The 25,176-nt window shown below is 39.4% G+C and overlaps 1 protein-coding gene across 1 annotated transcript in view; it reads left to right on the top strand.

The window, feature by feature from the left end:
• The window catches only part of ADAMTS3 (ADAM metallopeptidase with thrombospondin type 1 motif, 3), a 71,603-nt gene extending 62,303 nt beyond the window's left edge, over positions 1 to 9,300 (top strand). The window contains exons 18-19 of the mRNA XM_008567491.1: positions 1,556 to 1,673; positions 6,585 to 9,300. Of these exons, the coding sequence (XP_008565713.1) occupies positions 1,556 to 1,673; positions 6,585 to 7,153 (687 nt within the window). The 3' untranslated portion in view covers positions 7,154 to 9,300. The remainder of the gene's footprint in view (positions 1 to 1,555; positions 1,674 to 6,584) is intronic.
• Positions 9,301 to 25,176: the final 15,876 nt, after the last annotated feature.

Here is a 25,176-nt window from a genome sequence, read left to right as displayed (position 1 = left end):
CACCAGGTAGGCTTTGTGTGAGCTGTTACATGTTTTGTAATCACCTGGAGGTGTTAGGAAAAATTAATACTTTAAAATAACATTTGCATTTAAGATGAGTTGTGACATAGAGGAGTCTGAAAGGTGACTGGTCTTCTGTCTAATATCTTTGTTGACTCCCCTATTCCTTCAGGATAAATTCCAAACACCTGACACTGAATGCAGGGCTCTGCCCTGTTTGGCACTGCCCTAACTCCTCTTCTTTTGTCTTTTTTCATTCTACCCTAATTCCTCTTATTTTATCTTTCTTCATTCCAACTCTTTGTGCCAGTTTGAGTAAACTCCTCACTGCTCCAAACAGACCATGCTTGTTGGAGCCTCCTGCCTTCTGGCTGGCTCGCGCTGTCCCCTCCTCCTCTCTGACAATCTCCCCCTCATCCAGCAAGACTCATCTCCACAGTCCAATTACCACCTTCCTGGAGGTGACTTTCCTGGCAGTCGCTCCTGTGCATTTGGAAGGGAGCACAGCTAACCTTTCTTTAGTGTGCTGCTCGTGGCTGAGTATTGTAACTCCTGTCTTTGAGTCTGTGCTTGCCACTAGTCCTCACATGTCTAAAAGCAGTGCACTCTGCTTCCCCAGCACCAGGCAGTGCCAGGCATATGGCCCCTGCCCAGATGATGTTAGTTTGGTGACTGGCTGACTCAGTGTCACCTTGCCTGTACAGTTACCACCTGTCTTTGGTATTTCTAAAGACTCAAAATAAAGAATCATGGGGTCATATGAGAAGAATTTATAGGAGGAAAGGGCATCAAAAAGCAGATACAGAATGAATGAAAAAGTAGAGAGTAGGGCCTGGAAGGAAGGAACAGGCAAGTGAAGGTCACGTACAGGACAGTGAAGATGTCTCATGTCCCATTTCTCCTCAGAGTCGGGAAACAGAGGTCCCTTTTTCACAGCTCCTACCTACATCAATAGCATGGAAGATTCTGGGGTTTGTTTTAGAGCAATAAGCCCCTTCATTAGAGAAATGAACTGATGGAATAGAGTAATCATTCCAAAGAGGTTGAGTTAACCAAAGTAGCATGTCAGCAAACTCTGCCATCTGAAAGGAAGATGAAGGAGTGGGGAGCGGAGTGCCTTGATCTGCTCCCAGAAAACAGGCACAGCGGCTGATTTTAGGAACTCCAGCAGGTACTGCCGTCGTCATAGTGACGGCTTCTTTTTCATGGGATGTTTCCTCAGTGCTGGGCATTGTGCTGCTGCTTTGCACGCATTGCTCCTTTTGCCTTTATTTAGTCCTACAACAGTCCTGTGAGGCAAGTATTGTTATTCCGGCTTTCCAGATGAGGAGGCGGAGGCTCTTAGAGAGAAAGCAAAGAGCCTGGGCTGGTAAATGCTGAAGCCAGGTAAAAGCTCAGGATTCACTGTCTTCAAAACCACTGTGCAGCACCGTCTCAACACAGTAAGAACTGCAGAGCTCTGTGGGTGTGAGCACGGGTGTGAGCACGTGTGTGAGTACCTGTGCACGGTCTTGGTGGAGTGAACATCTGTAATGGCAGCCCTTTGTTTCTGTAGTGTTCAGTGACCTGTGGTGAAGGAACAGAGGTGAGACAGGTCCTCTGCAGAGCTGGAGACCATTGCGATGGAGAAAAGCCCGAGTCAGTCAGAGCCTGTCAGCTGCCCCCCTGTAATGGTAGGTGTGACACTGATTGATTTCACTGCTCTGATGATGTTTTTAAAATTCAAAAAGCAGACTTTCCTTTCAGGGTAAGCTCTAGGATTTTATTTGCTTATTGAGAAATAACTAAAGGGAAACACCCTCCAAATGTTAGCCTAATATGGTTCTTTAAGATGAGTATTTGAGGAAATGTCTCACAGAGTTGAATTATTATAACCTCCGTGACCCTGCCCTTCCTATTAGCTGGTGACACTAGGGTGAGGGTTGTGGCATTTATGAAGTCAATTTGTGTTTCTAGGCAGGACTAATTATTTTTCTCTGTTATATTCTTTAACTAAACTTCATATCATTGTAAAAGGCATAATATTGCAGATGGTTTTGAAATATATTGCTAAAATTACTCAATTTAGACATTCGGACAATAAATGTCACTCAACTCTAAAGACATTTACAATTACTGTCCATCATATACATGATGATTTCCAAATAAACACCTTGTGCATATGCTATAATTATCACTTACCTGACCTACCAATTTGCTGTATTGCAAAACCAGAGTAATTTTTCCTTATTTTAAAATATAAGTGGATTTGCTTTGTTAAAACAAACTAAATATATGAGATGCTTTCAGTCACTTTCACTGTCTCCTTCTGCCCCCTTTTTTCTGTCGCTTTCTCTGTTGACATCTGCCTCTGTCCCTCCCTGTCTCATTCCATGTCTCCATCTTCTCTCCTTTGTCTCTCTCTTATTTTCCATGTCTCTCTTGCCCCCTGTCTCTGACATGCTGTCTTTTGCTGTCTGAATGCCAGTGACTTTCTCTGTGTCTGTCACACGTACTATTTCAGCCTCACTCTCTCTTCTTGCTTTCCCTGCCTCTCCCTCTCAGTGTCACTAACGCTACCTCCTAGCTCTTCTCTCTTCGTCTCTCTCTCCCATGCCTCTCCCTGCCGCTCCCACTCCGTGTCTCTCTCTGTCTCTCCATCTCCCCAGCCCCTCTGTCTCTCCCTGTCTCTTGTCTCCTCCACTGCTTTAGTCTCTTTGGGCTGTTATAACAAAATACCTTAGACTGGATAATTTATTTTTAAAAAAAAATACAATTTTGGAGGCCAGGCAGTCCAAGATCAAGGCCCTGGCAGATTCAGTGTCTGGTGAGGGCTTCATAGATGGTGCCTTGTTGGTTTGTGCTCACGTGGTGGAAGGGGCCAGGGAGCTCCTGGAGCCTCTTCTGTCAGGGCACTAATCCCATTTATGAGGGCTCTTCACTCATGACCTAGTCACCTCCCAAAGGCCTCCCCTCTTAATACCATCACTTTGGGGGTTAGATTTCCACATATGAATTTTGGGAGGACACAGACACTCAGACCATAGCACTCACCTTCTTTCTCTCTTTCTCCCAGCACACTGGTCTCTACTCTTTCATCTCTGTTTTACTCCCCGTGTCTGTCTCTTTCTCCCCCATCTCTTTCTCTCTTCGTGTCCCCTCCACTACCCTGTCTTTTGCTCTTCCTGTTTCACTCTCTCTACCCAATGTCTCTCTCTCTCTTTCTGACTGCCTCACTTTCTCTTCCTTGTCTCACACTTTCTCTCCCTCCCTTCCTTTCCTGACTCATCCATCCTCCACCACAGCCCACCATAGCCTTCCTCTCACATGCAGTTCTCCTAACTCCATGCCTAATGACAACTGTGGACATTGCTTCGACATACTGATAACACTCAGGACCAAAGAAATTGTTTTTTCCTTGGCCTGCAACACCATAAGTAAGCCACTGATTGAATATTGACATATGCTGAATGGCACTTTATTTTATTCAAGTAAATTGACAAGGCACTATCTTATCAAGTGTTTTATTTTTTGAAGAAATTTCAAGCTTCAAGTCTTTAAACCTTATAAATTGTTTCATTATAAATTTTTATTTGAAATGTGTGGTGGCAAGAACAAGTATGACCATGAGGGGGAGACATAGGACTTATATATTTAATCATTTTATTTTGGAAAGTATATTTGAAAGCTCAAAACACAAGTCAAAGCCAAAAGAACAAGCTTTACCCGGTTAGAAGCATTAAAGCTTACTGTCGTCATATTTTATTCTTATGTAGTCATTAGTGTCAGAAGGGTAACCACTTTGTGATTAAGCTTTATTGAACTTAAAAGCCGGTAGAGCTATGCATTTCTGCAAATGTGCCCAATTATCAGCAAGAATTTGCTTTATTCTCCTCCTTTATCCAGAAGAAAATATTTTCATTATAAAACCAAGGTGCTGGTAAGATAGCATAACCATGCTAGTGATTCCACATTCCTTTTAGCTGCTGTGCTGCTCTGAACTCTAGGCCCAAAGGCCAATTCTAAGAGTCCTAAAAGACCTTTTATATTTCTACCATATTTTAATCAGATAACTAATACTTCCCATCAGAGTCTAAAACAGCTATTAGAATCAAATATCCATTTGAGACTGTAAAACTCTTTTCTTGAAACTTCTTATGATTATTTAGGGCTGGAGTGAGAAGGCTGAAAAGTTTCCTTAATTTTAATGATTGATTTTGTCATGTGACTCCATATCATAAGTCCCATTTTGATTGTACTATTTAATTGTTTGCCTTTAAGCCCTTCTCATCTATTCCTAAGCAAATTTCCATAACACTCATGTCTTTCTTTGCTTGTATTTGTTCTTTCTCTGAATATCTCTCCCTCTTCCTCCTCCCCACAAGAGCGTATTGTGGCCCTGATGAGACCCAGGCTATGAACAGGGCTGTGCAATGCCAAAGGGCTCCCACTTGGAAACAGGAGGCTCTCACACGGACTCCTTCTCTAATGCAGAGAGAATATTCACACCTCAGAACAGGGGTGGTGAGTGCAAGGGGTCAGAGGAAAAGGACAGTACAGGGTCAAATAAGGTCCTCTCATCCTAGGGCCTAGAGCCTTAAACATACAGGCATAAGAAATTGTCTTATTTTAACATATTGGCATAGAAAAGGTAATTCACAAATGATAAGGAATTGATAGTTGAGGTGAAACCCATTCATGTAATTCTCAGGCATTCATAACATGATTAGATAATGACCTTGGTCAATATGAAATATTCAGATACATCATACTGTCTAATAGGACTATAAATGTCAAGCAAACATGAGTCCTTCCACAATTTGGGAAGTGGACATAGTATTACAGCTCTAACAAAGGTGGTCATTTTAGTCCTCGATAGGTTTTGCCAACTGACCTCCTTTATTCCTTTTTTTTAGCTTTAGAAAAAAGATTCTTCTTGGGCCGGGCTGGCCCGGTGGCGCACTGGAGAGTACGCCGCTTGGGAGCGCGGTGGCGCTCCCATCGAGGGTTCGGATCCCATGTGGTGACTGGTTCCCGCTCACTGGCTGAGCGTGGCGCGGGCGCAACACCGAGGGTTGTGATCCCATTGCCAGTCCCCGGTACGGGCGCGACACCGAGGGTTGTGATCCCGTACCGGTCAGTAAAAAAAAAAAAAAAAAAGGAAAAAAAAAAGAAAAAGGATTCTTTGATTTCTTTGGCGAGTTATACAGCAGATTCCTTACCTAGCAATATAGTAGTACTAAATAATACATGATATTTTAAGTAATTCTGTTGCATGAATGCCACAATCGACAGTTCTTTGCATTTGTTAATTGGACACCGGATCAGTATTTCTGTGTTGCACATCTATGGGGATGCTACTCGCCACATTGGCTCCACGTGTCAGAGAGCCATGGGATATGGCTCCGTTCCATTGGGTATGCCTTGGAATAACTGAAATAAGTACAAATTCACATTTTTATGAGTTCAGTATTTGGATTTTTTGGTTCTTATAACCTGCAATCAGTAAAATTTTAAATTGATAAAAATAGTATGTACATACACAACAAGTGTTTTATGACTGTCACTTTAGTATTCTTTAAACATAAAATGCCATCAATTCAATGAAATTAAAGAACCATGAATTATTCATAAGAAAGTTGGCACATGTCACCCAAATTTGTGGTTACAAATAACACAGAACATGGTTAACATTCAGTGGTAAACATGAAGCTATTGCATTCAAGCTGGAGAATATTCTTTTAATCAAAGTGATGTTTTGGGGCCGGCCCCGTGGCTCACTCGGGAGAGTGTGGTGCTGGGAGCGCCGAGGCCGTGGGTTCGGATCCTATATAGGGCTGGCAGTGCGCTCACTGGCTGAGCGCAGTGCGGGCGACACCACGCCAAGGGTTGGGATCCCTTTACTGGTCCCCCCCCCCCCCCAAAAAAAGTAATGTTTTCATTTTTCTTTTGATAATATATTTTTAAGATTTATTTTTTTCCATCAAGTCTTTAGTGTTTATTTTTATTTTAAATCTAAATTTAATGTAGAGGCTACCCCAGTATAAAGCCAGAAATAATATACAATTGGGGTCCCTTTACTGGGCTCCCCCCCCCCCCCAAAAAAAGTAATGTTTTCATTTTTCTTTTGATAATATATTTTTAAGATTTATTTTTTTCCATCAAGTCTTTAGTGTTTATTTTTATTTTAAATCTAAATTTAATGTAGAGGCTACCCCAGTATAAAGCCAGAAATAATATACAATAAAAAAACAGATGCCCCTTTGTATCCTAAAAATGTTTGGGGTAAAATGAATCCTATCTTCTTATTCTAAAACCTAATATATGTTTCTACTTCAGAAAAAAAAATGGTGTTCAGAAGACCCATGATAGTTATTAAAATGGTGCTCATCCCAAGTACTTCATAGGTAAAGAACTACTTATTTCCATGAATTCATCCTGACGTTCACATTTTTAATGCAAAGGCTCATGTGGACAACTGTCATTGATGTCAGCTTTCATTTAGATTTTTATTCTTTTTATATTCATTAACAATTTTAATATCTTTTCTCCTTTTATTTTATGTTTATATTATGTACTACTTTCTTTTCTTTACATTTTTGCAGAAGAGCCATGTTTGGGAGACAAGTCCATATTCTGTCAAATGGAGGTGTTGGCACGATACTGCTCCATACCGGGTTACAACAAGTTATGTTGTGAGTCATGTAGCAAGCGCAGTAGTACCCTGCCACCACCGTACCTTCTAGAAGCTGCTGAAACTCATGATGATGCTATCTTTAACCCTAGTGACCTTCCTCCATCTCTAGTGATGCCTACAGTTTTGGTTCCTTACCATTCAGAGACCCCTCCTGAGAAGAAATCTTTGAGTGGCATCTCTCCAGTGGAAGGTCCACATGTATATGCTGCTTTCAGGCCAAAGGGTAAAGCTGATGGTGCTAACTTCCCCCAGCGGAGAGCTCAGCAAGCAGGAAGTAAGACTCTGAGACTGGTCTCAGGACCATCCTCCCCACCCACCAAGAGGGGCCACTTCAGTTCAGCTCCACACATGGCTGCCGCTGTCTCCTCGGCAGTCGGTGATTCAATAGGTGCTTCTTCTCAGGCAAGAACCTCAAAGAAAGCTGAAAAGATTATTGACAAAAGACGTCCAATAAGATCATCCACCTTAGAAAGATGAGAAAGTGAACCTAAAAGGCTAGAAATCAGAGGAAAACCTGGACAACCTCCCTCTCCTCATGGTGCACACAGCTTGTTTAAAGTGGAAATTTCCATAGGTCATCAACTCATTGCATCTGTAAGTGGAAGAACAAAAAGTGCTGGTTCACTTTCTAGTTGCTTTCATCCTCCCTTTGTTCTGCATCGACTTGTTTACCAGAATTCATTGGAAGAAAGCACCAAAGATTATTAATAGAAAGAAAGAAAGTTACTAAGGGTTGTTGGTCACTCTCTAAAGTAGAAAAGGGACTGGGACCAATTGTGCATATCAGTTGATTTTTTGTTTTTAAAATGTTACAGTAAAAATAAAAAAGAGATGCCAATGGTTTACACTTTAACAAGAAATTTTGGAAATGGAGTAAAGAATTTTTAGGTATTCCTATTTATCTATATTAGAAATATTGTATGAGCAAATTTGCAGCTATTGTGTAAATAATGTATATTGCAGAAATCAGTATTATTTTAAGAGATGTGTTCTCAAATGATTGTTTACTATACTACATTTCTGGATGTTCTAGGTGCCTGTCATTGAGTATTGCCTTATTCGAAATTCTATAGGTTGAATTTCAAGCAGAATATTACGAAGAAGTTAGAATAACAGCTACTGACGATATGGAGGGCTTTGTTGAGTCAACAATGTGCTACCTAAATTATAGAAAAAGGAAACTGCAGATAAACAGATCTCAGCTTACCTGTTTCCTTCCATTCTTATAATTAATCAGATTGGTGTCTTAATAGTCACAGGAAACTGAAAACAGTAAATGAGCCTATGTAAGACAAAACTGCGGCGCTCTTATTAGGACCTCAGTTGGCACCATTGAGATGCCATTGAGATGCTATTCTTTTGTGGGTTTTGTTTTATTTTTGTTTGTTTTCCCATTGTTGATATATACAAATAGTTATACTTGATGTACTGTAATAATCACAAAGGAAAAATGTTTTGGGATAACTTGTTTGTATGTTGGTAGCTGAGAAAAGTATCATTGAACTAAAATTGGCACCGAGTAGGGCTTTGGAAGCAGGTACCAGAAAGCACTTGTCAATAATTGAAATATTTATTTTCTGCATGGCTCATACCCAAATGTTCACAACCACAATGCATCTGACTGCAATAATGTGCTAGTAATTTATGTCAGTGATCACCTTGCTCACAGTGAAGCCAGAAATGCTCTCCCCAGGGAGTAGATGTAAAGTACTTGTATATAGAATTCAGAACTGAAGATATTTATTAAAAGTTGATTTTTTTCTCGATAGTATTTTTATGTACTAAATATTTACGCTAATATCAATGACGTATTTTGGTAAGCTAGAGAGACATAATTAGAGGTTTTGCTTTGTGCATAGAGGAGAAATTTAAGTGAACTACCACTGCCAACTCAAAGAGCTAAAATTAAACAAATTTGATGTTATTCAAATGTTTTGCAATTTTAATGTAGTTGATACAAAGTCAACGACTTGTTCCCATTCAAGGAAACATGAAAAAGTATGAGCTCACCTAGCTGTTTAATAAAATAGTGAATTAGAAACATTTTTTAAAGTATGTGAAAGACATAAATACTTCATGACTTATACTTAAAACAGAAAAAAATGTGTCATCAGCATAACGTTTTTGAGATCAGTATCTGAACTGTCTAAGAATATATTATGCAAACTAAAATGTGGATGTGTTAGCCTCTCAAAGCGCAGAATGTGCAAGGACTTCTGCATTTTAATCATTGTAAACTAACAGCCTAACCTATTGACTCTATACCTCTAAAGAATCGCTGCTACTTTGTGCAAGAATTTTGAAGGTCAAATGAATTAGTTGAATTCTAGATATTAAAACAATTCCTGAGCCTTAAATAGAAGTCATTTTTTTTTCCTAAAAATTTCCCTAGAATAAAATTCTCTCTAGTTTGCTTGTATGTGCATATGTCTGGTCCACAGGGGAATATAGAGAAAGGTGGTCACACACGTACACCTCCCATAAAGATGTACATATTTGTTATACTTCTGACCTTCGAGCTTTCTTTTCTACTAAGCTAAAAATTCCTTTTTATCAAAGTGTACACTACTGATGCTGTTTGTTGTATTGGGAGCACGTAGCAATAAAAATGTTAACAAAACATATATCTGGCTCTATCTAGATTTTATCATTAGATTCATCACAGAATAACAGAGACGTGTCCTTTCCTCCTACAAAGTGAAATGGTATCGAATTCATTTGCTACTTTCTCTAAAGAAGCTCAAATTAAGTGACAGTGTCTCCTATTTTCACACCAGGATGTATCATAATATTTTTAAAAAATAAAAAAGGTTTGCAGGAGGTAGCTTTCTGCTTAAGTCTGTCCCATAGAACTATGAAAAGAAAAAGGCAAGATGGAGATAATGCTAGTATTTGTGAGAAGGAAAAGGGGTACTTTTATTTTTTAAATATGCAATCTTTGAGTAATTTTTTTAAAAGCTGTCCAGCAGCTTCAAACCCTGATTACCTTAAAATTTGTGGGAGCCCATCATCCAGACTCAAGAGTACGGGAAGAAGGGAACCTCACAGTGGAAGGCCTTATTTTTGCGTAACAAGGAGATACTATTAGTGCGGTGGTCACCAGTTTGAACTGCAAAGGCAGATAGACTCAGATTCAAACTCCACCTACCACTTCATACCTGAGTGGCCTTGGGTAACCTCCCCAAGTTTGTTTCCTCATCTGCAATGTGGGGGGCAGAACTGTCGCACATCATTCCATGAGCACTATGAGAAATTAGATCATATAAGTAAAGCTTTTAGCACATGGCCTAACACATAATAGCTCACACACACACAAAAATTAAGTATTAATAAGTCACTGTCCTCCTTTTCATCAGCGTCCCCCATCCTGATAAATGGCAGGTGCGTAGAAAGTTGCTCATGTACTTTGTGGCGGCACTAAAGTTACTGCATTAAAACTGTCATTTGGAAAGGTTGCTATTTTCAGCCAGTTCATAGTTTCAAATTGTTGATTTGACCAATTAGCTTTTATCCATTTGATTGTTAACAATTCACCTAGGGCTCAGTAGTGTTGTTTTTTGTTTGTTTGTTTTAATCTACCAAAACCCCCAAATATTCTGATATAAAGGAAGAAAATGATTACTCACAGCCAAATATTATTCATATATCACAAATGTTACCATCCTGTCCTGTAGGATGAAAGTGATAAAACAAAGTTCTGCAATCTGCTACTGAGTAAGCAAGTGATGTTAAAATTACAAATATATCTACACAAAGAGCAATTCTTTTCACACGAGCTGTTTGGGGCCTTCCCTGGAGAGACTCTCACTAGTAGTTAAGGGTGAAAGCAAACTTTTTCAGGGTGGAAGATATGGTGACAGTAGTTATGTCTGCTTTCTGTTCCTGCAACAAAGTGCTAAGAGTTCTAAACTTCACAAGAAGTTATCGTGTCCTAGATAAGAGTGTGGATGCTAAAGTCAGACTGCTGGTTTACATCCTGATTCTGTAGTCAACTAATTGTGACTTGATTAGTTACTTAAATGTGCCTAAGCCTCAGTTCTTTTATCTGTAAAATAAGGATAATAATAGTACATACTTCATGGGGCTGGCTGTTTAAATAAAAACTTTGATAATCCAGGAAAAGTAATGAACACAGTGCCTGACAGGTGTTAAGTGTTCATTAAAGGTTTGCAATTATTATTTTCCACAGAGAATCTATGTTTAAAGATATTTATCTTTTTATGGATGATCAACAGACCTCAAAAGATTCAGTTTATTTTAAACCAAGGTCATAATTTCCACAAAGTTTCATGTGCCCAAAAGAATGTTGAACATAAGAGTGGAAGCAGAGAGCTGTATAAACTGTGTAATGTGACAGTTATCCTCTCGTAATAGGCACAACCTGGCAAATGACACCAAAGATCAAAGCAACTGCTTTTTCTGTGAGGACATCATGCACTACAAGATATTGTCCACAGACTCGCTGCCGCCAAATATTCTTCAGAGGGTGACATACTTTCTCTGAAGCCAGAGAAGTGGCTCTGGCTATTACATGCCAAGGGAAAAAGGGCTCACGTATGACCTTTAATTTTATTTGAACTACACATTTCCCCCCCAAACAAAAATTTCTATTTTCTTTGTATTCTTCTTTAGTACCTAGCTCTCTGCTTTGCCCATTGTAGTTAACTACCTACTACATTCTGTAAGGACCCTGCTGCCGAAAACAGATCTAGAGTTATAGCTGTGGTATCCCATCTGTTTTCAGCCTTTTCCTCTCTCTGTTACCTTACTTGGCAGAACCAGGAACTAGCTAATGTTGACCCTGAAAAGATCTTTAAATATTGTCTAGTCTAGCACTCTTTATTTTTCAGAAATAGGATTAAGACCCAAAGGTGACTTCAACATCTCATTTCTGAATTTGGGATTAGAACTGAGATTAGTATTGCCGACTCTCAGTTCAGTTCTTCTTCCATGGCCAGGATGCTTCTATTCTATAAAAATAAGGGACTCCAATGAAAGAGAAGGTCATTATCCCTGGATCAGCAAGTGTCTAAGTAATCATCTCAACCAAGTGAGCCAAAGTGTGCATCTTGAAAGGGAAAATCTGAATGTCTCTATTAGTGAGGTACTTTGTACTTCCTGTGAGCCTGTTCCAACCTACCCCACTATCCAGGAATATGGCCAGCTATGTGCTAGGGACATCTTCATTGTGTATACTGGGGGATGAGTCACATTTTCCTGGCCATTTCAGAAGATGTCTGTCTAAATGACAAGGTGTAATTTTCTGGTTTCTTTGTTGGGGTGTACAACCCTATTTTTATATCTCAGATGTTGCGTGGTGCTTAGAGATGGTAACACAGCCTCTCGCAGAATGCTTTAATATCTGTGATGTTCCCAGCATGGAACTCAAGTTGTCAGAAGAAGCCTCTCTGATTCCATTTGGCTTTGCTTTCAATTTTCATGATTATTAGAAATCTTCTTGAATAATGTGGGTTGTCTGGATATATACTTTCTTTAAGCATATAGCTAGTTCTATGATTTTCTTCCCTCCATATTTGTCCTGCTGTCTTGAATCTTCAGACTGTTCTACATACACAGATTCCTTAAACTTATAAGCATCCTCAGGTCTCCCTCATTATACAAGGAAGGATCAAACTTCTGCTTGACTCTGCTTCTGCCTCATTACCCACCTTTTGATCTCTTTTCTTTCTTCACCATCAAACTTCCAAGGGACTGGCCTAGTGTTGGGAAAATAGAATAGTTGGGTCACGGCCCTCGCCTCAGGTCCAGTTGGGTGTGGTTTTAGCACATCCTTTGTAAACAAATTGTCTGTGCGTGTGTGTGGAGTTAGTGTGCATGCACGCCAATGTATCTTTTTAGTTTTGTTGCTATTCTTGTGTTCTTAAGAGAGAGAGAGAGAGAAAAGTTTAGTTTGAGTGAAGCAGGTGGGCAGGCATCTGCCTCAGGCGTCATCCCCAGGTGTCCTCCCAGCGCAGCCATACTTTCTAATCTATGGCTTCAAGGATCTTTGGCTGGTTACCTAGCTCACAGATGTGCGTGTAAAGGGTCTGGTGACCCAGCCTGGTGTGTGAAGTGTTTGTGACCCAGTCTTTGAATGGGCTTGAGGGGTCTGTGAGCTCCAGACCCAGCCCTAGCTCAGCAATTGGCCCAGTTGGTACAGGATTACCAGCAGGTAAAAGAGCCCAACAATTGGTGTGGTCATGGAGCTAGACAATTGGCGTCACAAACAGGATTAAGAGCACTACAACTGGTGATGTTGACAGGATTCCAGATATTAGCCGTGGCTCTACACCTAGCTACATTGCCTCTTCTTCTCACCTGTTAGGTTCAGCGAGAGGGAGGAAAGAGAGAGACCTGAGCCAGGCGCTATTTCAGCCAAGAAGCTTTATTCCATCAACATGGAGGGGAGACTGAATCAGATCAGCTCCCACCCCTGTACAGACTAAAAAGGTTTTATAAGGTTTGAATTAAAGAAAGGGTGTTGGGTGGTTGTTTTTGCATAAGAATATGTTTTGCACAAATTCTGGTATTTGTCAGAAAGCAAGGGAGTAGGGAGTGGAGAGTTGATTAATGTGAGATAGGGAGGGGGAAGGGGGAAGAGGGAGGAAAGTTGCTTATCAAGGCTGTGCTATGTTCAGCCAACCATGAGGCCTAATACGACCCCCATGAGCAGTCACTCTGGAGCTCACTGCAGCCTGTCTTCTGCCCCAAGCTCTCAACAAAAGGAACTCTCTCAAAGGTCATTCCCAATGGCTGCTTCTCAGAATCCTTCATGGATTCAACAGACTTTTTTATTAAGCCCTGATTATGTGCCAGACACTGTTCTAGGTGCTTGGAACACAATAGTGAGCAAAATGGTGAAAATCCCTGCTGTCTTCCTGGAGTTTACGTTGTAGTGGAGGAAACAACAAAAAGTAATCATGCTACATGAGTTTGTGATATAGTATGTTAAAAGGTGATAAAGAAGAGCATATTGTAGTAGTAAGTAGAATGGAGGTGGTAGATCTCATCTAGAAGGTGACAACAGAGGAAAAACTTGAAAGAGGTGAGAAAATTATCTCTGCGATCCCTGGGGAAGAACATTCCAGGAAGAAGCAACATCCAGTGCAAAGGCCTCAAGGTAGAATACTGAATGGCAAGTGTAAGGAGTAGCAACGAAGACGGTGAGCTGGACAGGAGCGTTTGATAGGGCGGATAGCAGACGACAGCGTCGAGAGGTGAGGGGGGAGTGAAAAATCTCCTAGGACATTTGGTATTTATTTTTCCCAGATTCTCTACAGCATTACATGACCTAGCTGGAAAGAACCCAGGATTTGATCACAGACAACTTGGATTTGACTCCTGTCTTCCATTTATGAATTGTGAGACTTGTCTCTTAAGTTCTCTTTGTTGTCTCATCTACAAAATGAAAAGAAAATACTACTTACCGACTTCTAGTGTGAAGCAAATGAGCTCATGTGCCTGAAAATGTGTTTCAAGATACATGTCTCACTGCCAGTCTGCAGCTCCAGGCTGACTGGAGAGCAGCTTTACATTTATGTAAATAATGTCATCTTGTCCCATAACCAAGGTTCAACATATCTAATAACCATGGCAAAAGAGGGAACTCAAAGCAATGTATGCTAAGGAAAAAAAAAAAAACAAAAAAACTGTGTCTTTTAACATTTCCTGCAGCCCAGGTAGTTTTAGATCCCAACATGGCTTCAGTCCTGCTCACTCCAACACTCTCACCCCTCACCAAGTCCTCAAGAAATCCTGCTCTCTCTCTCTCTCTCTCTCTCTCTCTCTCTCTCTCTCTCACACACACACACACACACACACACACACACACACACACACACACACATGCACGATCTAACTGCTTGTCACCATCTCCATTTCTATCACCCTAGTCCATCATCTCTCACCCGCTATAACCTTTTCTCATCAGAGAAGCTCCTCAATTTACTCATTTACTCATTTTACATCACACACCCCTAACTCATTACTTCACAGATCTCATTTCCTCCCTCCCTTCCTTCCCCCGCCTCATTCTCTCATTTTCTCTGCTCCAGCCAGAGTAGCTTCCTTCCTATTTGTCAAACTTTCCAGGTATACTCCTGCCTGAGAGTCTTTGCATTACCCTCTGCCAGGGATGCTTTTTATGGACTTAATCCACTTCGGTAAATTCCTCACCTCCTTCAAGTATTTGTTAAAAGTCACCTACTCAGTGAGGCCTGTCTCCTCCATCCTGTTTAAAATTGCAACCCCCTCCTCCAGGACTCCCAGTTCTGGCCCCAAAAGACAAGACTAAAAACCAAATTTTGCTTTATTTTTCCTTTCTCTGTAGCATTTATTATCTTCTAATTGATCATATCATTAACTGTTTTCCTTTACTAAAATGTAAGCTCCTGTTGACCAAAATTAAGGCTGTTTTGTAAATAGTTTTGTAAAGTTTATTGGGAGCCAAAGGTGAGGATCAACCTGGGAAACACCACCCAACAGAGTCAGAGAAATACTCCAAAGTTTATTACAAGTAACAGAGGTTGTATAGGTAAAAAAGGGCTGAAGAAAGCAGAAACAAAGAACAAAAAGAGGATTGGTCATTTCAAAGTTACTTTCCTTGTAAGGTGGTGATATGGAGACAGAATGATAGGAAAATAACTAGTTAGCATCAAGTTACTTCAGGCTATCTCTTTTGTGTGGGGATTAAAGCAGAGGGAATTTCATTATCATAGCTATTGAAGATTTAAACTGGCCTGTTCAGGAAATTGGCTGACTCTCTCCTGACTTCTCAGAAGGTCAGACCACAGCCTGAGTGATGTGGAACTTAATAGGGATGACTTCATTTTGGTTTTTAGTCTGGTCTTTTGAGGCCTAGTGTAAGAACTTAGTCCAAAACAATGGCCTCCAGGGCTGGCCCAGTGGCGCACTGGAGAGTGCGCTGCTTGGGAGCGCGGTGGCGCTCCCGCTGAGGGTTTGGATCCCATGTGGAGACCGGTTCCCGCTCGCTGGCTGAGCGCGGTGCAGGTGCAACCCCGAGGGTTGCGATCCCTTTGCCGGTCCCCGGTACGGGCACAACACCGAGGGGTGCGATCCTGTTACCGGTCAGTAAAAAAGACAAAAAAGAAAAAAAAAAAACAATGGCCTCCAGGGCTGGCCCAGTGGCGCACTGGAGAGTGCGCTGCTTGGGAGCGCGGGGGCGCTCCCGCTGAGGGGTTGGATCCCATGTGGAGACCGGTTCCCGCTCACTGGCTGAGCGCGGGGCAGGTGCAACACCGAGGGGTGCGATCCTGTTACCGGTCAGTAAAAAAGACAAAAAGGAAAAAAAAAAAACAATGGCCTCCAGTAATTTTTATTTAACATTCCACAAAGGTGTGGTTATCTGTTTTGTGTGTACTGATGTGTTCCAAACACTTAGAAGAGTAAAATTGGTAGGCACTCAACAAGTGTAGCTTGTTGAATGAATAATAAATAAGAGAACATGAAGACACTCTTCTCCTCCCTTTTCTTCAGTCCTTCCACACTTACTAAGTATGTTCAGGCCTCTCCTCTCTTCTCCTATGTCCATTAAGTCCTGGTTTCCAGTGACTGCAGTAAGCTTTTGGTTTTCCTCACCATGCTTCATGACTATTATTTCATTCTACTGGATAGGACCACACAGAGGTTTCATTTCTCAAGACATAGGGCACTGAATCTGTGTCATCATTTTTACTCTTTCAAGTATTAGCAGATTCCTATTACCACAGACTGATCAACCCTCCACCTGCCTTAATATTGTGTGAAATTACTGGGATGGATCAGTTTCTTGTTTTGGCACACTTCCTACATTAATCATCTGACTAAATGCCAACTCACCATATCTCCTTTAACTACATAGGTAGGTAGAGAAAAGATTAATACACATTCATACCCATTACCCATGCATAACATGTATTCTTTAAAGGCAGAAACATTTAATAGAAGAAATGGCACACCCCTAGTTCTCATCAGGTACAGTGAAGCAATTGGGCGCCAAATTTTGGCACTGAGAACAAATCCTGTCTGCAAATTGTATGACTCTGAGTTGAAGATAATATTCCTAGCAGGACTTCTGTTAAGAGCAGACTAAAGCCATGCTCATTGACTTTTCTATTTGAATACATCTTTAACAGTTGTGTTGCAGAATATTTACTTTCCCAAGTCAAAATATCGTGTGAATAACCTCAACTGAAAAGGAAAATATTTTCCATGATACTCTTATAGTTAACTTTAGCATTTTTTCATGTAAAAACACACTTATTAAGTTTACTATAAGCACTCTTTAGAGTTTATTCCTTCATATATTATTCTATGAATGTATTTTGAGCTTTAAGAATACAGTAGTCTCCTTACCTTCAGGGAATATGTTCTAAGACTCCCAGTGGATGCCTGAAATTGTGGATAGTTCCAAATCCTATGTTCTTTCCCATACATACATAACCATGATAAAGTTTAATATATAAGTTAGGCACAGTAAGAGGGTTTGGCAATTAATCGAAAGTAAATATCAATTAATTTTTTATATAATGGATATATAAAAGCATTTTTGAAATTCAGAATTAAGTTAAACAATATAACTTAAATAGCTGATCATAGATTAGTGAGTAATACCTCCAAAAAATCTTTGAAAAGCCTAAGGCTCCTATTTCAGCATGTCTATAAGCATCTATTCGTGCTTTTTACTTTTTTCTTTTTATCCTGGATTCTCTGTGTTATTCGTCTATTTCCTGTTATGCTGTTTAGAATCCTAAAGAGGCATGTGAGGTCCTCCATGGTATCACTACTATTTGACCTATTCCTTTCTTGGCTTCTATGATACCACTCTCCTGGTTCTTCTCTGAAACTGTCATTTGGTCTTTTTCACCCTCTTTTGCTGGTGTCTCCTCTTCTACCCAATGTAAAATGTGTTTTTCAGGCTTAAGTTCTTGAGTCTATTATTGCTTCTTTCTATATTCTCTCTCAGTAAATTTCATTCCTATGGTTTTAGGGATCATGGATAGGCAGGATGACCTTCCAATTTTTATCTCCAACTCAGATCATTCCTCTGTGACACAGGCTCACATGTCCACAACTGCCTATCTAACATCTCCACTTGGATGTCTTATAAGCATCTCAAACAGAACATGCAAGCAGTCCCCTCGATTCCCTCCAAACCTGTCCTTCTCAACCAACTTTCTACCTGGCCCAGTTTCTTAAATATTTTTAAAATGCTAGTACTTCTACCTAGTGACTTAAGTCAGAAAAACTAGACTCATTCCTTTCCTCGACTCTCATCCTCTTGCCATATCTAAGTCACCAGAGAAGGAAGATCTTAAATATAGCTGCTTAACTCCTACATCCTCTGTCACAACCTTAGTCCAGGTTGCCATCAGCTCTCATTTGAACTTTGATAAATGGTTACTCCATTTCTACTCCTGATTGTAGACAATCCATAACAAAATATTTATTTAAAATGTGCCTCTGCTTAAACACAATGGCATTCTACTGTACTCAGAATAAAATTTAAACTCATTGACAGCTGGCAGGAGTGTGGAGACGTCAGAAGCTGAGAGCAACTCCTGCTAACAGACAGCAGGAGCAGGGGCATCACCATGCAGGCAGCCTGCCACTACCACAGACACCACCCCCATGTGGGTGGTCAGTCACAGCCAGTGCCACAGCCACCACTGCCATAAGGGTAGACTGCCACCACTGCTGCTACAAGGCAGCCCACCACCAAAGCAGCAGCCACCACTGCCACAGCGTCCACCACTGTCATGCAGGAGGCCTGGTGACCTCTTGACTGCATTGACACAAGGAGGGTCAGCAGTGGACTCCAGGGAAAGAGGTAAGCAAGTACAGACCCATGACCCAGTGGTCCAACCCACAGGAGGAATTTTGCTGCCCCCTGCAGTAGCACACCTGAGGGTAGGAGGTATGTGTGCAGTCCACACACCTGCCTTGATCTGGGGAGAGATACATACAGAACCCCCAGAGAATGCAGAAACCCAATACAGCTGAATAGAGTAAGGAAGAAACTTTCCGAGTACTACCAACCCATTCACTAACTGGGGGATGCCAGGACCCAGGAGGAGCCTCTGCCAATAGGAAAGAGTAAAGAGAAATCCTAGGGTCACCTATTCAAACTTAGGAGCTTCAGTATATGCCAAGGCCCCCATCAGAGTCATGGGATGCCAGCTAGGATGCCAACAAGTTCACTCAGGGTCACCTACCCAGCCAAAAAGTGACAGGGTACCCAAATGCTTCTCCCAAGAACTTGAGTTTGCCCACATCTTCAATGAAACAACAGTGTCGCTATCCTCAGCAAGGAGTCACTAAGTGCCCAAGTGCCTAGGCCACAGAGGCACTCACAAACAATCTTAACATTGAATATGGCTGATGTACCCAAACAGAGAGTACACTACTGTGTCTATCCTGAACCAATCCTAAAACATTCTACTCAATAGTCAATATTAAACACATCTACAGGAAAAAGTCTCTCTCCTCAAAGCCCATTCCAGAGTAATAGAAGAAGAAACTGCTCTATCAGATGACAGGACATCAACATAGAAGTTTTTACCACAAATATGAAAAAAAAAAAAAAAAGAAAGAAAATCTGACGTCAACAAAGGAATACAATAATTCTCAAGTGCCAGACCCCATAGACCAGGAAACCTTTGAAATGACTGAAAAAGATTTCCAAGCAACAATCTTAATGAATCTCACTGAGATATGAGAAGACTCAGTTAGAAAACACAATAAAATGAGACAAAAAACGCCACAAAACCCTGGATATGAAGAAGGAAATCTACAAAGATATTAATACCTTGAAAAAGAATGTAGCAGAACTCCTGGAACTGAAGGACTCATTCAATGAAATAAAACAAACAAAAACAACAACAAGAGTTTAAGCAACAGGCAAGCAGAGTAAAGAATTTCTGACCTTAAACACAACCTTTTGAAATAACCCAGGCAGATAAAAAATTTAAAAAAGAACTAAAAACATGAAGAAAATCTGAGAGAGCTAGCAGACAACCTTAGTGCACAAACATCCAAATCATGGGTGTTATGGAAGAGGAAGAGAAAAGAAAAGGCATTGAAACATAGTCAATGAAATAACAGTGTAAAACTTCCCAGGCATAGGGAGAGACACAGACCTTCAGATCCAGGAGGCTCGAAGATCCTCAAACATATTCAGTTCAAAAAGACATCTCTGAGACACATTATAGTCAGTTAAAACTTGAAGACAAAGAGAGAATCCTAAAAGCAGCAAGAAGAAAGCATCCAGTGACCAATAAGGGAGTCCTTGTCAGACTAACAGCAGACTTCTCAACAAAAAACTCTACAGGCCAGGGCCGGCCCGGTGGCGCACTGGATAGTGCGCCGCTTGGGAGGCGCGGCGGCGCTCCCACCCGAGGGTTCGGATCCCACATACAGACCGGCTCCCGCTCACTGGCTGAGCGAGGCGTGGGAGCAACACCGAGGTTTGCAATCCCGTTGCCGGTCCCTGGTCCGGTACGGGGGCAACACTGAGGGTTGCGATCCGTTGCCGGACACGGAAAAAACAGACAAAAAAAAAAAAAAAAAAAAAAAAAAAAAATTAAAGTCATTTCAAGTATCTTTTCAGACCACCATGGATTAAAACTAGAAATAAATAATGAGTGAAACTGTGAAAACTATACAAATGCATGGAAAGTAAACACCATGCTCCTGAGTGACCTATGGGTCCAAGAAGAAATTAAAGAGGAAATAAAAAAATTTCTTGAAACTAAACTAATGAAAATAAAGAAACATCATACCAAAACCTGTGGGATGCAGGAAAAGCAGTACTAAGAGGTAAGTTTATTGTAATGAGTGCTTACATCAAAAGAATAGAAAGATTTCAAATAAACAGCCTAACACTACATCTCAAAGAACTAGAAAAACAAGAACAATCCAATGCCAAAATTAGTCAATGGAAAGAGATAATTAAGATCAGAGCAGAACTAAATGAAATAGAGACCCCCCAAAATGATTCAAAATATCAATGAGAAAAAGTTGTTTTTTTGAGAAGAAAAACAAAATAGACAAATCATTAGCTAGGGTAACTAAAAAGAAGAGAGAAGCCACAAATAAAAAGAATCAGAAATGAAAAAGGAGCTATTACAACTGATACCACAGAAATTCAAAGAATCATTAGAGGCTATTATAAACAACTATACCTAAATGCCAACAAATTTAAAAACCTGGAGGAAATGGATAAATTTCTGGATACGTGCAAACTACCAAGACTGAATCAAGAAGAAATAGAAAACTTGAATACATCAATAACAAGGAAAGACATTGAAGATGCAATCAGCAGTCTCCCGACAAAGAAAAGCCCAGGATCAGATGGCTTTATTGGTGAATTCTACTGAACTATGAAAGAGGAATGAATAACAATCTCCTCAAACTATTCCAAAAAATTGAAACAGAGACCACTCTCCCTAACTCAATCTATGAGGCCATTATCACTCTGATACTGAAACCAGTCAAAAAAAAAAAAAAAAAAGAAAAAAGAAAAAAATATTTATATATATATATATATACATATATAAACTACAGGCCAGTATCTCTGATGTACATAGACACAAAAATCCTCAACAAAATATGAGCAAACCGAATACAGCAACACATTAAAAATATTATACACCATGATCAAGTGAGATTCATCCCAGGGATGCAAGGATGGTTCATCATATGCAAGACAATAAATGTGATACATTACATTGACAAAATTAAGGACAAAAATCATATGATTATCTCAGTAGACACAGAATAGCATTTGAAAATATTCGGCATCCCTTCATGATAAAGGCTCTCAGCAAATTAGGTATAGAAGGAAAGTATCTCAATGTAATAAAAGCTGTATATAACAACTCCCCTCCCCCACCAACATCATTGTGAATAAAGAACAAGAACAAGACAAGACAAGAATGCCCACTCTCAACACTCCTATTTGACACAGCATTGGAAGTGCTAGACAGAGCAATCAGGCAAGAGGAAGAAATAAAGTGCATCCAGATTGGAAAAGATGAAGTCAAACTGTCCCCATTTGCAGATGATATGATTCTATATATAAAAAACCCTAAAGACTCTTACAAAAAAAAAACCTCTTTGAGCTGATAAACAATCCCAGTAAAGTTGCGTGATACAAAGTCAACACCCTAAAATCAGAAACATTTTTAAACAACAACAAACTAGCAAAAAAGGAATCCAGAAGACAGGCCCATTTACAATAGTCACCAGAAAAATTAAATACTTAGGTATAAATTTAATGGGGGTGAAAGATCTCTACAATAAGACCTATAAATCACTGCTGAAAGAAATCAAAGAGGACACAAAAATATGGAAAGACATTCAATGCTCTTAGATTGAAAGAATTAACATTGTGAAAATGTCCAAACTACCCAAAGCAATGTACAAATTCAATGCAAGCCCTATCAAAATACCAATGACTTTCTTCACAGATACAGAAAAAATAATCTTAACATTCATATGGAACAACATAAGACCCTAAATAGCCAAAGCAATACTGAGCAAAAAATAAAGCCGGAGGCATTACAATACCTGACTTCAAATTATACTACAAAGCTATAATAACCAAAACAGATGATGCTGTAATAAAAACAGACACACGGACCAATGGAACAGAATAGCAAATCCAGAAATCAACCCACACACTTACAGTGAACTGATCTTTGACAAAGGCACCAAAAATGTACATTGGGGAAAAGACTGCCTCTTCAATAAATGGTGCTGGGAAAACTGGACATCAATATGTAGACGAAAGAGACTAGACCCATACCTCTTGCCCTTTACCAAAATCAACACAAAATGGATTAAGGGTTTAAATGTAAGACCTGTTACTACCAAACTCCTAGAGGAAACATAAGGGAAATACTTCAGGATGTAGGTTGAACAAGATCCTAATATCACAAGTAACAGAAGAAAAAAAAAAAAACAACAAATGGGATTACACAAAACTAAAAAGTTTCTGCACAGCAATACAAACAGTTAACAGAGAAAGAGAAAGACAATGTACAGAATGGGAGAAAATATTTGCAAACTATGCATCTGACAATGGATTAATATCCAGACCTAAACAACTCAACAGTAAAAAAGCAAGTAACTCAATTAAAAAATAGGCATAGGAGCTGAATAGGCATTTCTCAAAGGAAGATATTTGAATGGCCAACAGACACATGAAAAAATGCTCAGCAGCACTCAGCATCTGGGAAATGCAAATCAAAACCACACTGAGATATCATCTCATCCCAGTTAGACTGACATCAAAAAGGGAGTAACAAATGCTGGCAAAGGGGCAGAGGAAGGGGAACCCTCCTACATTGTTGGTGAGACTGTAAATTAGCACAGCCATTATGGAAAACAGTATGGAGGCTTCTCAAACAACTACAGATGGAACTGCTATATGATCCAGCATTTGCACTACCGCGTATATACTCAAAGGAATGAAAATCATGTCAACGGGACACCTGCATTCCCGCAGATCTATTTACAATAGCCAAGGGTTGAAACCAACTTATATTCCATTGACTGAAGACTGAGTAAGGGAAATGTCCTATACATACACAATGGAATATTACTCAGCCATAAAAAGAACTGAAATTTTGCCATTTGCTGCAACATGGACGAGCATGGAGAAAATTATGGTCAGTTAAATAAGCCAGGTTCAGAAAGAGAAATACCACCTGTCCTCACTCTTAAGTGGGAGGTCAAAAAATAAACAAATTTTTAAAAGACAGAAATAAAGATACAACAATTACAATAATTCCTTGAACTTTCAAAAAGGAAACAACAGAACTGTAGTTACCATAGATGGGAAAGGGGGAAGAAAAGGGGATTTAGTGAGAAATTGGTAAAGGGCTCAATTATTACATTATGTAATGTTGAATATACTAATTATCCTGATATGAGCATCACATATTGCACACGGGTATTGATATTAAACTCTGTACCCCACATATATGTGCAATCAACTATGTTTCAAATAATAATAATAATAATAATAATAATAATAATAATAATAATAATAATAATAATAATAATAATAATAATAATAATAATAATAATAATAATAATAATAATAATAATAATAATAATAATAATAATAATAATAATAATAATAATAATAATAATAATAATAATAATAATAATAATAATAATAATAATAATAATAATAATAATAATAATAATAATAATAATAATAATAATAATAATAATAATAATAATAATAATAATAATAATAATAATAATAATAATAATAATAATAATAATAATAATAATAAAGTCATTACACTGGCTCTGCTACCTGACTCCTGGCTATTTGTGCCACCTAATTTTACTCCACTTCTCCTTCATTTCCTCTCTGCTTTAGCTACAGTGATCTTCTTTTAAATGCCAATGACTTCCCACCATTCATGTATTTGCATATCCTATAATTAATTATTCCCCCACCTCCTATGGAAAATGAAGAGAAGGGAGTAATCTATTATACCTACGTAAGGCTGAGATCATGAAATAGCTTCAGAGAGCACCTAATACTTTATTTTGAGCAGATTTGAAATGAAGAAAAGTGTTCACAAAGTAAAGGGAAGAGTGGAGGAGAAAAGAGAAAGCAAATGAAGGAACAAGTATAAGGACACATTGGAATGAACAAGGTGATACTTTGTAGAAATTGTAAATAGCCCCATATGCCTCGAGCTTAGTGCTTGTGGAGATAACGGGTTCATTTCTCCCAGGCCTTGTTGTGCGTGAAGCATGTGATGCTGCCTCTGGATATGGTGGAGCAGAATTCTACTTGGGGCTCTTGTGAAATTCTGATTTGCTACCATTCCCTCAGGATCTAGAGGTGGATGTGGTTTTCATTTTAAGTTACCCCAGAGATCCTGGAAATTTCCAGCTAGTAGATTTAAACTTTAAATTGAATTTACTTGCAGATTGTAAGCTTTATTTCATTACACAAAAGCCCCTCCTATATATTGGATGTATCTGGAACCCATTTCTTAATGTGTCAATCCTGTCCCTTAGCAAACTATTTTCTTGTTAAGTTTATGTCACTTATCTTTATTAGAAGTTTAAAGTGCTTCTCCTTTCTAAAATGTATATTCTGTGTCCAAAGTAAAACCAACTGGTATATGAAAAAGTATCTTTCTTAGCTCCTAAAATAAAAACTAAATGAAATATTCCACACCCATGTAATACCCTCTGAAAACCAAGGTGCATGCTGTCTTTATTGGTACTGCTTAAGACTAGCTGGTGCAAGGAACTGGCAAAGCTAAGGTTTTATTGTAATTCACACATCGGGTTATTTAGCTCTTCTCTGTTCTCTAGTAAGGGACAGTCCCTACACCATCATCACCAAATTTATAAACTTCATTACTGAGGAATATAAGGTATGAAGTCCACATTTCTGGGGGTTTTCTATGAGCCATTCTATCTGAATTCCTTAGTTAGTGGCTGATAGTCATGTTTCAAATTCG

This window comes from Galeopterus variegatus, unplaced genomic scaffold (assembly GCF_000696425.1).
Source record: "Galeopterus variegatus unplaced genomic scaffold, G_variegatus-3.0.2 Scaffold324, whole genome shotgun sequence".
Lineage (NCBI taxonomy): Eukaryota > Metazoa > Chordata > Mammalia > Dermoptera > Cynocephalidae > Galeopterus > Galeopterus variegatus.
This window is presented reverse-complemented; position numbering and strand designations above follow the sequence as displayed.